The 11,975-nt window shown below is 41.7% G+C and overlaps 1 protein-coding gene across 1 annotated transcript; it reads left to right on the top strand.

Moving 5' to 3' along the window:
* The first annotated feature begins 1,664 nt into the window (after window positions 1-1,664).
* On the top strand, window positions 1,665-2,976 carry LOC109211442. Its single transcript, XM_019374972.1, has 2 exons — window positions 1,665-2,148; window positions 2,270-2,976. The coding sequence occupies exons 1-2, from the start codon at window positions 1,665-1,667 to the stop codon at window positions 2,974-2,976; spliced, it is 1,191 nt and encodes a 396-aa protein (XP_019230517.1).
* Window positions 2,977-11,975: the final 8,999 nt, after the last annotated feature.

Raw genomic sequence — 11,975 nt, forward strand, 5'->3', positions numbered from 1 at the left:
TGATGGAACCAACTGTTGGATGAAGTCTTTATTACGTTTTAATATAATTGAGTCATTTTTACTCTATAATTGTTCAACTATGTGTTGTCTTGTGATTAATTGAAAGGGCCCTTGATTAATCGTGTCTAGTTATCTTGTGTTGCTTGAGAAAGAACACTTCATTAGATCGTTGTTGAACAATGCCACTTTCGGATAAGTTAAGAGATTAATTACTTGAATTTAAAAGCGAGGTTAGAGATAACGAAGCTTTGGTGTGATATTTATGAGTTGTTCAAATTGTCAACTAGAGTAGTTCGAGAGAATGCTTCTAGTAAATTATCATAATTGATCGAGAGATAATTACGGTAAACAAGAACTCGTCATCTATATAGAGTGTTACGGTGAGATAATAGCTAATATGTTAGGAATTAATCCGACAATTGGGGAAATCAATAATCATAGATCCTTTTACCACTGAATTCAACTTCATTCTTGCGTATTGATAGTTTCTATTGTCATCTTTCCTTGATTAAATAATTTCTGTTAATTATCAAATAAAATCTTGCATCTGAAAATTGTCTGAGCTTATCATTAGCGTTACTAAAAGTGTAGTAAATAGGTTAGTTCCTTGTGGGATTCGACTCCGGACTCTTGAACCGGATTATATTTGCAGTGACCGCTTAGTCCTTTTTATAAGGCGTAGTTGGGCGTGATCAAATTTTGGCGCCGTTGTCGGGGAACTAACGGTGTTATTTACTACAACTTGGAAGAATTGCTAGGATTTTTAGTTTAGATCAATTTTCTGTGGTGTTAAAATATTTCCATTGGAATTCTCACGTTTGAACTCTTCTGTGATTCGGGTGCATGCCTAGAAGCTCTTTGAGAACTGGTGAACTTTTTGAAGGACTCTCAAATCCTGAGAAAGCATTCAGGACATTGAATCGGGCTAACAAGAAGGGCAAACCGCTAAAACAAAATGACCAACTCGAAATTGAAATGGACAATGCCGAGAACATCAACGGGAACAATAGGAATGATCGAGTTGACCCAAACATCAGAGTGGCAGCACCTCTTGTGTCGGAAGCTGCTCTTTATGATTAGGCGCAACCAACTGCTGACAACCTGGCCACCGCAATTGCAGTCCCTCAAATACAAGAGGAGACGTTCCAGATTACCAACAACATGCTGCACTTGCTGCAGAATAAGGGGCTGTTCTCCGGGTCATACATTGAAGACCCACAACAACATCTGAAGAACTTTCTATCAATTTGTGTCACTCAAAGACAGCCGAATGTGACTCCTGAAGCAATCAAATTATTATTGTTCCCATTCTCAGTGACTGGGGAGGCTCAAACTTGGCTGAATTCACTCCCAATAAACTCCATTGCTACTTGGGAGGAACTAGTCAAGCAGTTCTTAAACAAGTTCTATCCACCCAACAAAACTGCGAGGCAAGTTGATAAGACATTGCAATTCAGGCAGAAATAGACTGAGACTTTGCGAGAAACCTGGGAGAGGTTAAGGGTATGCTGGTGAAGTGTCCACACCATGGCATCCCGGATCAGATGCTAGGACAGAGATTCTATATGTGTTTGGCTGACGGTCTGAAGGCCAATGTAGATGCCTTCAGCCGGGGGTGCATTCTTGAGCAAAACATTCACAAAGTGTAAGATTCTTCTGATAAGATGTCTCAAAATTCAGGCTGGATGATGAGAGATACAACACTCACTCCAATAGTGCATTCTGTTGCTCTTGACCCAAATAATACAAATGCAGAAAACATAGCCATTCTTATGACACAGATGAGCTTGCTGACAAAGAAAATTGATGAGATGGGTACGAAACAGGTGCACATTGTTGATACGACAAATGGAGGCCTATGCACTCCTTGCATAAATCAGTCATATGTTTGCTCGTGGAGTGGAGAGAATGATAACCAGGGCTTCAGAGAAGACATGAATTACGTCAATAATTTTGGAGGTCAAAGGCAAGGTGGACAGCAATGGGGACCTCAAAATCAGCAGTACAGACCAACCCAGCAACAACATAATACCAATCCAGGGAGCGCACGACAACAAGGCCAAGTCGTGCCTTATCAAAGGCAGCAGGGCTATAATCAGCAGCACCAACAACAGTTGGCTTACCAACCGCCTCATCAACAGCAGGACAGTAATATGATAGAAATCAGGGGCATGCTGCAACAACTCATTGGGACAAATGGAAAGATGCAAGAAAAGTTTTAGTTGCACATGATTCGGCTATTAAAGGCACTGAAACTCAATTGGGACAGCTATCTATGGACGTGAACATCGCCCACAAGGAACGTTGCCTGCAGACACAAACATCAATCCAAAGGAGCGGAACCCAAATCAGTTAAAGGCAGTGAGTCTCCGGAATGGAAGAGATTTAGATAGAGAACAAGAAGTTTCTCAATCTAGGAGAGACGCAATGCCAATTACTCCAGTGACATCAGAGACCGACGAGTCAACGGAGCTCGTAGAGGTTGTAATTGAACAGGCACAAGTTGACAAAAGCAAGGAGAAGGAAATTGAACAACTCTCAGAACAGGTGGTGGAGAAGGCTCCTAATAAAGAAAAGACACCAAGCAGTGGGCAGAAGCTAATTCCTACACCATTTCCTCAGAGGTTGGCCAAGCAAAAGAAAGATGATCAATACAGGAAATTCATGGATATGCTCCGACAAATTCAATTGAATATTCCGCTGATGGATGCTTTGAGCGAAATGCCAGGCTATGTAAAAACGATGAAGGATCTGATGTCTCGAAAATTTAACTTTCAGGACCTGCCTACTGTAACTCTAACTCAGACCTGCAGCGCGGTAGTGACAAGACCTATGGCTCAAAAATTGTCTGATCCCAGTAGTTTAACTATCCCATGCACAATTGGAAGTTACGCTTTTGCTAAAGCATTGTGTGACTTGGGAGCTAGTATCAACTTGATGCCTTTGGCAATCTACGCAAGGCATTGGCAGAGCTAGACCGACCTCAATGTTACTGCAAATGACTGATCGCACAGTCAAATGACCGACTGGAATTCTGGATGATGTGCTTGTCCAAGTGGGGAAGTTTGTATTTCCTGCTGACTTCGTTATTCTTGATTGTCAAGTGGATGAAGAAATACCAATAATTTTGGGGAGGCCGTTCTTAGCCACTTGGAGAGCATTGATCGATTGTGAGACTGGTGAGTTAAAAATGAGGTTTAATAATGAAGAAATAATATTCAATGTTCAACAATCTATGAGGATACCCAGCAAATTTCCAAATTGCTCGCTAGTGGAGGCCGTGGATGTAATACTACAAGAGGAGGATGGGACCCTTAATGTTAGAGATCCGTTAGAAGCCTGCTTGATGAATTTGGAAAATGTGAATGGTGAAGAGTTGGCAAAGTGGGTCATGGCTCTCGAAGGTCAAGGGTTCTGGAAAAGGGAACCCCAGTTCGAGCCCCTACACTTAGAAGAAAGAACAACACCACCTGCGAAACCATCGATAGAGGAGCCACCATACTTGGACCTGAAATCGCTTCCACCTCACCTCAGGTACACTTTTTTAGGGCCTAATTATACTTTACCTGTTATTATATCATCGGGTTTGTTAGCTGTGCAGGTAGAGCAACTCCTACAGGTGTTACAGAAATGTAAGACTACTATTGGTTGGACCATGGCAGACATAAAGGGTATCAGCCCAGCTTTTTGTATGCACAAGATTCTTTTGGAAGAAGGGAACAAACCTTCCAGAGAACATCAAAGAAGTTTGAACACGAATATGAAAGAGGTGGTGAGAAAAGAAGTGATCAAGTGGTTAGAAGCGGGAATCATCTTCCCCATCTCTGATAGTAACTGGTCAGCCCTGTTTACTGCGTGCCGAAGAACGGAGGAATAACGGTCGTGCAAAATGAGAATAACGAGTTGATCTCAACTCGTACAGTCACGGGTTGGCGAATTTGCATGGATTATCGGAAACTGAACACAGCCACCCGGAAAGACCATTTCCCCTTGCCATTCATTGACCAAATGTTGGATAGGTTGGCTGGGCGGTCTCACTTCTGCTTCTTGGATGGATATTCGGGGTACAATCAGATTTCAATAGCCCCCGAAGACAGAGAGAAAACATCCTTTACTTGTCCGTATGGCATCTTTGCCTTTCGGAGAATGTCGTTTGGCCTTTGCAATGCACCGGCTACATTTTAGAGGTGTATGTTCGCCATTTTCATGGATATGGTTGAAGATATTATAGAAGTATTTATGGATGATTTCTCCGTGGTGGGGGATTCCTTGGAAGACTGTCTTCACAATTTAAGAAGAGTGCTAAAAAGATGTGTGGAGACAAATTTAGTCCTGAACTGGGAGAAGTGCCATTTAATGGTACAAGAAGGGATAGTATTGGGGCATCGAGTGTCCAGTAAAGGAATTGAGGTCGATCATCCTAAGGTTGACGTGATTGAGAAGTTGCCACCGCCCACTTCGGTCAAGGCAGTGAGAAGTTTCCTTGGGCATGCTGGGTTCTACAGACGGTTCATAAAAGATTTCTCTAAAATTGCTAACCATTTATGTAAACTCCTTGAAAAGGATAATCCCATTGTGTTATCTAATGATTGCAGGTTGGCGTTTGAGGAGTTGAAGAAGAGACTGGTGACTGCACCCATCATCATTACACCCAACTGAGAGCAACCGTTCGAGTTCATGTGCGACGCGAGTGACTATGCTATAGGAGCAGTCCTGGGGCAGCGGAAGGACAAGCTAATTCACCCATTACTATGCAAGCAGAACGCTAAGCACTGCACAGCTCAATTATACCATGACTGAGAATGAGATGTTGGCTGTGGTGTTTGCATTCGACAAATTCAGGTCGTATTTGATTGGTTCAAAAGTTATTGTGTATACTAACCATGGAGCACTTAGGTACTTGATAGCAAAGAAGGAGTCAAAGCCACGCTTGATCCGCTGGGTTCTTTTGCTACAAGAATTTGATCTAGAGATCCGCAACAGAAAAGGGACAGATAACCAAGTGGCTGACCACCTTTCAAGGTTGGAGGGAACTGAGAAGAAGGTAGAGGTTGAAGATATAATTGAGACATTCCCAGATAAACAATTACTAGCAGTGGCAATGAAGGAGACGCCATGGTATGCTGATATTGCTAATTATTTAGCAAGCGGTATTGTACCTTATGAACTCTCTTCGATTCAAAAGAAAAAGTTCTTTCGCGATTGTTGGTCTTATTACTGGGATGGACCTCTACTTTTTAAAATATGTGTAGATAACATGATCCGGGGGTGTATCCCCGAGAAAGATCAACCTTCTATTTTGCAGGCTTGCCATGCTTCACCATATGGTGGGCACTTTTGAGGAATTCGGACAACGGTGAAGGTGTTGGAGTCGGATTTGTATTGGCCGACTTTATTCAAGGATGCCCATGCTTGGGTAAAAAGTTGTGATGAGTGCCAAAGGACAGGCAACATATCTCGCCGTCACGAGATGCCGATGACTACAATTCAGAAGGTGGAAGTATTTTACATGTGGGGAATTGATTTTATGGGGCCATTTCTCAGCTTGTATGGTAACAAATACATATTGGTAGCAGTTGACTATGTCTCTAAATGGGTTGAAGCTGTGGCCCTTCCAACAAATGATGCCAAAGGAGTGACATGCTTTCTAAAGAAAAATATTTTCACACGTTTTGGCATACCGAGAGCTATAATCAGTAATGGTGGAACCCATTTTAGCAATAGAGCGTTCGTAAGGCTGTTAGAAAAGTATGGAGTTGGCCATAAGGTTGCCACACCTTACCACCCACAGACGAACGGGCAAGTTGAAGTATCCAACAGGGAAATCAAAAGTGTCCTGACCAAAACAGTGAATGCAACAAGGACTGATTGGGCAAAGAAGCTGGATGATGCATTATGGGCGTACCGCACAGCATTTAAAACTCCAATTGGTATGTCCCCATACAAGTTGGTATTTGGAAAAACATGCCTTCTTCCAGTGGAGCTTGAGCATAAAGCCCTATGGGCACTGCGGCAGTTAAATTTGGATATGGAAATCGCAGGCACAAGTAGAGTCGCCGAGCTACATGAACTCGAGGAATTCCGGTTCCATGCATTTGTGAATGCTAGATTGTACAAAGAAAGGAAAATGATGCATGATAAGCAGATTCTAGATCGGAGCTTCAAACCTGGAGATCTCGTGTTGTTATACAACTTGAGATTAAGATTGTTTCCGAGTAAGCTGAAATCTAGATGGTCAGGACCATTTAGAGTTGTGCAAGTGTTCTCCAGTGGAGCAGTAGAAATTGAGTCTAAAGATGGAACGAATAAGTTTAAAGTGAATGGGCAAAGGTTGAAACACTACCTTGGAATGGTTGAAGAAAAAGGGGAGAAAGTTGTGATATCCTTGGAAGATCCCCAATACGTGAGCGAAGTGCAATAATGAAAGCTTGTGTCATGCCGCGACGTTAAATCATGCGCTTCCTGGGAGGCAACCCATGGTTTGGTGTAATTCGTCGTGTTGCGACGTTAAATCACGCGCTTCTTAGGAGGCAACCCAATATTTTTCTTATTTGATTTTGAACTATGAAAGCATTGACAGGTCTATTAATGTACAGGGATGAAATTGTGAGCGTCGGAAGGACTCGGGGTGAAGGGATCAACCTGGAGATACGTAAAAAGTGGCGAAAAAGGGAAAAAATTTCGGAGGCCAAACGTGAGTGGTCGCGCACTGACCGCGCACAGGCCGCACACTTTCAGACTCCCACTGTTGCAACATCCACGCTTGGACTGCACATTTCTTCACCCACACTGCCCTACGTGCGTGGTCGCGCACTGATCGCGGACCGACCCCGCATTGAGCGCCGATTTTAGGTTTAGTTAAAGTTTTTTTATTATTTTTTTTCTTTTCTTTTCATTAGTTTTTATTTGCTTTTCTTTACCTACTAACACCCTCCCCCTAAAATCAGAAAACAACAATAGAAGAAAACCCTTCTCTCCCTCTCAAAAACACAACACACACGCACACCATCCTCCCTTCTCCCAAATTCCCATTTTTCTTTCCTCCTCTTCTCTACTCAATCACTCCCTAATCTATATTCCTCACAAGATCGTCAGGTAAGTTCCATGGCTTCTATTTTCCTTTTTCTTTAGTTTTTTTTAGTTTTTCCAAATTTTGTCATTAGAGTTCTTGTCTGTGTTTTGTTTTGCTAATATACTTGTTGGAATGTGAGGATAGTGGATTTTGTTGTTGAGGTCGAATTAGATGCTTGGGAAATTTGGGGTGAATGTGCACATCAAATGTTTGTTTAAATGCCACAGTGAGTCTTGAATATCATCTGTGACCAATTGTGCAGGTGAATTCTGAGTAACCTCCCTTGGTTCACATATCTTGTTTTACACTGATGGTGATATTTGTTTTAGGTAGTATGATGCCCTCCAAGAAACGAAGAACCACCGATGCATCCTCCAGTGGTTACGCTGGATCATCCAAGCCACGAGCTTTGGCTAATGTTTGCCAGTATGATAGTACCAAGTTCGTATCCAACGCGGCCCAGGAATGTTTTGGTCTAAAGGAATCCAAGAAACCCATACCGGAGAGGGGAATTGATATGGGGTCCCTCCAAAATAACTTTCCTAATATGCGCCGTGAATTGGTCCGGCGCAGGCTGGATATTTTCTTTGAAGAACCAGACGAAGCTAATTTGATGATTGTGAGGGAGTTTTACGCGAATATCCCGGAACATGTGAACCACGTCTGTACGGCGCGAAAGAAAAATGTGGACGCATCTATAGAGGCCATTCGGAGAGCTTACAGGTTGCCAATGTTTGGGGAAGATCCTGATGCGTAGGACTACTATGTCAGCCACGGCAGATCATCAGCCACGTGGAGTTTGTTCTTTAGGACAATATGTGTTCCCAACAAGGAAGTAGTGTGGATTACGCTAGGGAAGACGTTTCATTCGGCTTCACTCACCTTTGAAGGGAAGTGTTGGTTGTATATCATCAATAGCCGCCTGATGCCTTCCTCCAACACCACTGAAGTGAATGGTCCCAGAACTGCATTGATCTGGTGCTTCATTAATGGCCACGATTTTGATGTGGCCAAGGTTATTCACGACGAGATGTTCATTCGTTGTCCAGTGAATAGGTATGGGTTCTCCTTCCCTTCCCTGGTCACTAGATTATGCCGGGCAGCACGGGTGCCGGAGAACATGAGCGTGGATGGAAGAGTGAAGAAAGAAACAAAGTTCTGGCGGATATAGTGACCATTGGGAAGGACCCTGTGGTACCTGGCAGTGCTAATAGTGATGATTCTGATGCACCAGAGGAGGGAGATGAAAGGCAGGATGATGTTGGGGCTGAGTCACCCACACATGAGCAAGTTGCAGAGGCCGAAGGAACATCTGTGGTCAGACGGAGTACGCGGATGAAAGCCTTAGAGCATGAAATGGCAGGGTTGCGCACTTCTATCACAGAATTGGGGGTCGAGTTGATGCACTAGCCACCCAAAATGCAAAATAGGAAAAGAAGATCATGGCTTGGCTGCGTGCGCTGGGGAGGGCGTGCCATCTCGACCCCGGCACTGTCTCCGATCAAGATTGATGTACCAGGAAAGTTTCCTTTACCTCGCATTTCTTTATTTTGTGTGACATAGGACATGCCATCATTTTAAGTGTGGGGTGGGGGATACCTTGTCTGTATGTTGTATGTAGAATAGTGTAGTTTCGTAGTTAATAATTAAAAAAATAAAAAAAAAATAAAAAATATTTCAAAAGAGTTTCGATTTGTCCTGATGATGGATATCATTCAACGGGTTCTTGAGGGATTAAAGTTGAAGAAAAAAATAAATAAACAAACAAAAAACACAAAAAGATTTTCTTTTGTAGTAGTGTATCAATTTCCCATTGATTTTTCTTTGGGCCACGGTTCTTTTCCAAGGGTTTCCTTTGAACCGGGTGTAGTTAGTTTTTTTAGTTAGGAACTCGTGGGCTATGTGCTGAAATGGAAATAGGATCTCCTAACTTAGTTATGCCTTGAATATAGCGGGTAATTTAGTGTGACGCTTAGGCTCAATTGTTGATTCTTATAAGAGTGCCTTAAATTGTATGTTCTTAATTTGACTTAAGTACCCTGACTAGAGTGTTTTGATGATTCAATCTGGAGTGAGTCATGTGCCATATGTGTGTGAGGTTTGTTGTATTCTGTGCACTGCATTTGATGCCTAGAACTTGCCCCATGTGTTTGCAAAGCGAAATAGTAGTCTTGTTCAGTCTTGGAAGTGATATAGGCATTTCTTTGTTGAGCCATATATATATTTCACCCGCCTAATTGTTATGTATCGTAGTTAACCCCGTTGAGCCTGTAATCCTGTTTCTTTGACAACTACATTACAAGCCTTACCCATTTATTTGAATTAACCATCTATTTGAACCTTTTAACCTCTCATGAGCACTTGAGTTATTATGAATTTTGTAATGGTTAAAGTGTGGGGTGGTTGGTGTGGCTTTTGAGTGGAACTAATGAAATTAGGAGAAAGGTGCACTGTGTTGAAAAAATAAAAAAATAAAAAATAAAAGCCACTTGAATGGAAAAAAAATATAGTTGTATTATTGTGAAAAATATTTTTTGATAAGTGGTGACTCTTGATGTAAATGTGCCTAAAGAAGTATGGGGTGATATACGTGGTGTTGAAGGTGGAGTGTTGGTTTGACATAAGTATGGACTTGAATGTTAAAGTATATGTGTTAAAGTGTTTAGGGAGGTGTAGTCACTCTTATATCCAATTATATTCTACCCGACCCGCAACCTACATTACAACCAAATAAAGTCCTACTTGATCTTAGATTGAATGAGCTCGATTAGTAGAGTAGTACACTACGAGCAAGCCTATGGAGCATCTTTTGTGGCACAAGAATATCGTTTATGAGGGTGAGTGAATTCTGTCTATTTTTGAAGTTCCTCATTGTGCGTGAATTTTAATTGATTGTGGAATAAGTCTCTTTTGTAGTGAGCATGCACTTGATTCATGAAGGAAAGGTAAGTCTTGACCTCTGCGTTAGAGTAAGTAAGTAAGTTAGGAATATTGCGTGGCCCGTGGGAGTCAGCTCTTGAGGTGAAGATGTTACACCATTGTGCTCAATCTATGTGAAATATTCTTGGTGTGACGAGTTAGAGAAGTCGCTTAGTGAAGTTAGGCCTCTTTAGAGTGTGGTTTGATTGCTCGGGGACGAGCAATGGTTTAAGTATAGGGGTGTTGATAGTAGGCTATAATTATGTAGTTTAGCTACCAATTACGCTCTAACTTAGCTATACTTTATTGATATTTGAATGTTAAATGATAACAAATTGGTCTAATTATGAACTTTATGCCTTGCAGGAGCAATTCCGGGCTATAAGGACATTAAATAGTGTTTTGGAGTTAATATGGAGAAAAAGAAGAAAGAAAAAAATGAAGGCAGAAATTCCTCCAGGTGCGCGGTCGATCCGCGGCCGCGCACTGGCCGCGCAAGTCAGGTAGAACACTGGGTAAAATGTGCGGTCAATCCGCGGTTGATCCGCGACCGCGCACGTGCTTCCGAGAAAAAATAGTCCAAGGCCAATTTTATAATTAAAAAGGCGACTAACCTTAACCTATATGAAGCCGGACTCGCTCAAAAAGAGGAGATACTTGTTTTGTAGAAGAACTTTGGAGGCAAGAACACAAAAGGGAGAAAGACGGAGAATCATCTACGAGTTTTTCATCTTCTTCTTCTTAATTCCATTGTTAGTTATGACTTTTTATATTGTAATCTTGTCTAGTATTATGAGTAGCTAAACTCGTCATCTAGGGTTGATGGAACCAATTGTTGGATGAAGTCTTGATTATATTTTAATATAATTGAGTCGTTTTTACTCTATAATTATTCAGCTATGTGTTGTCTTGTGATTGATTGAAAGGGCCCTTGATTAATCGTGTCTAGTTATCTTGTGTTGCTTGAGAAAGAACACTTGATTAGATTGTTGTTGAACAACGCCACTCTCGGGTAAGTTAAGAGATTAATTACTTGAATTTAAAAGTGGGGTTAGAGATAACGAAGCTTTAGTGTGATATTTATGAGTTGTACAAATTGTCAACTAGAGTAGTTCGAGAGAATGCTTCTAGTAAATTATCGTAATTGATCGAGAGATAATAACGGTAAACAAGAACTCATCATTTTTATAGAGTGTTACGGCGAGATTATAGCTAACGTGTCAGGAATTAATCCGACAATTGGGAAATCAATAACCCTAGATTCTTTTACCACTGAATTCAACTTCATTCTTGCGTATTGATAGTTCTTATTGTCATCTTTCCTAAATCAAATAATTTCTGTTAATTACTATAAAATCTTGCATCTGAAAATTGTCTGAGCTTATCATTAGCGTTACTAAAAGTGTAGGAGATAGGTTAGTTCCCTATGGGATTCGACTCTGGACTCTTGAACCGGATTATATTTGCAGCGACCGCTTAGTCCTTTTTATAAGACGTAGTTGGATGTGATCACCAGACCAAGTAAAGTTTCTAGAACACGGAAAATGCAGGGAACGGTTATGCATGACAAGCGGGGAGTTACAATACTCGCCTTCAACCGAATATTACGGCCCGAATCCGGTCCGATATCAACTGCGGATTGATATTAACCGAAAAAGAAGTTTTTTTACCTTATTTATACTTGTGGTAGGATTGAAATTCTCCTACTATATAAAGGGGAAAGTTTCTTTTATATTAACACATGGTTAACACGCAAATAAAAGCAATAAATTTTTTTTTTCATGTAGCTATTATTCAAAGTGTTCTTCGAGTCACTCTCTTCTTTACGCGCGACTGAATATTATCGTGGATTAATGCTGTATGGTGGGCCGGGCCCGGACCGGGCTCGCGGTCTTAACGGGCTAAACGGTCCTGGCCGGCCGGTCCTGGTGGGCCGGTCCCCAATGGTGCAGGAGGCCCGTGGCGGGCCAGTTCACTTCTATAA

This window comes from Nicotiana attenuata, unplaced genomic scaffold (genome assembly GCF_001879085.1).
Source record: "Nicotiana attenuata strain UT unplaced genomic scaffold, NIATTr2, whole genome shotgun sequence".
Lineage (NCBI taxonomy): Eukaryota > Viridiplantae > Streptophyta > Magnoliopsida > Solanales > Solanaceae > Nicotiana > Nicotiana attenuata.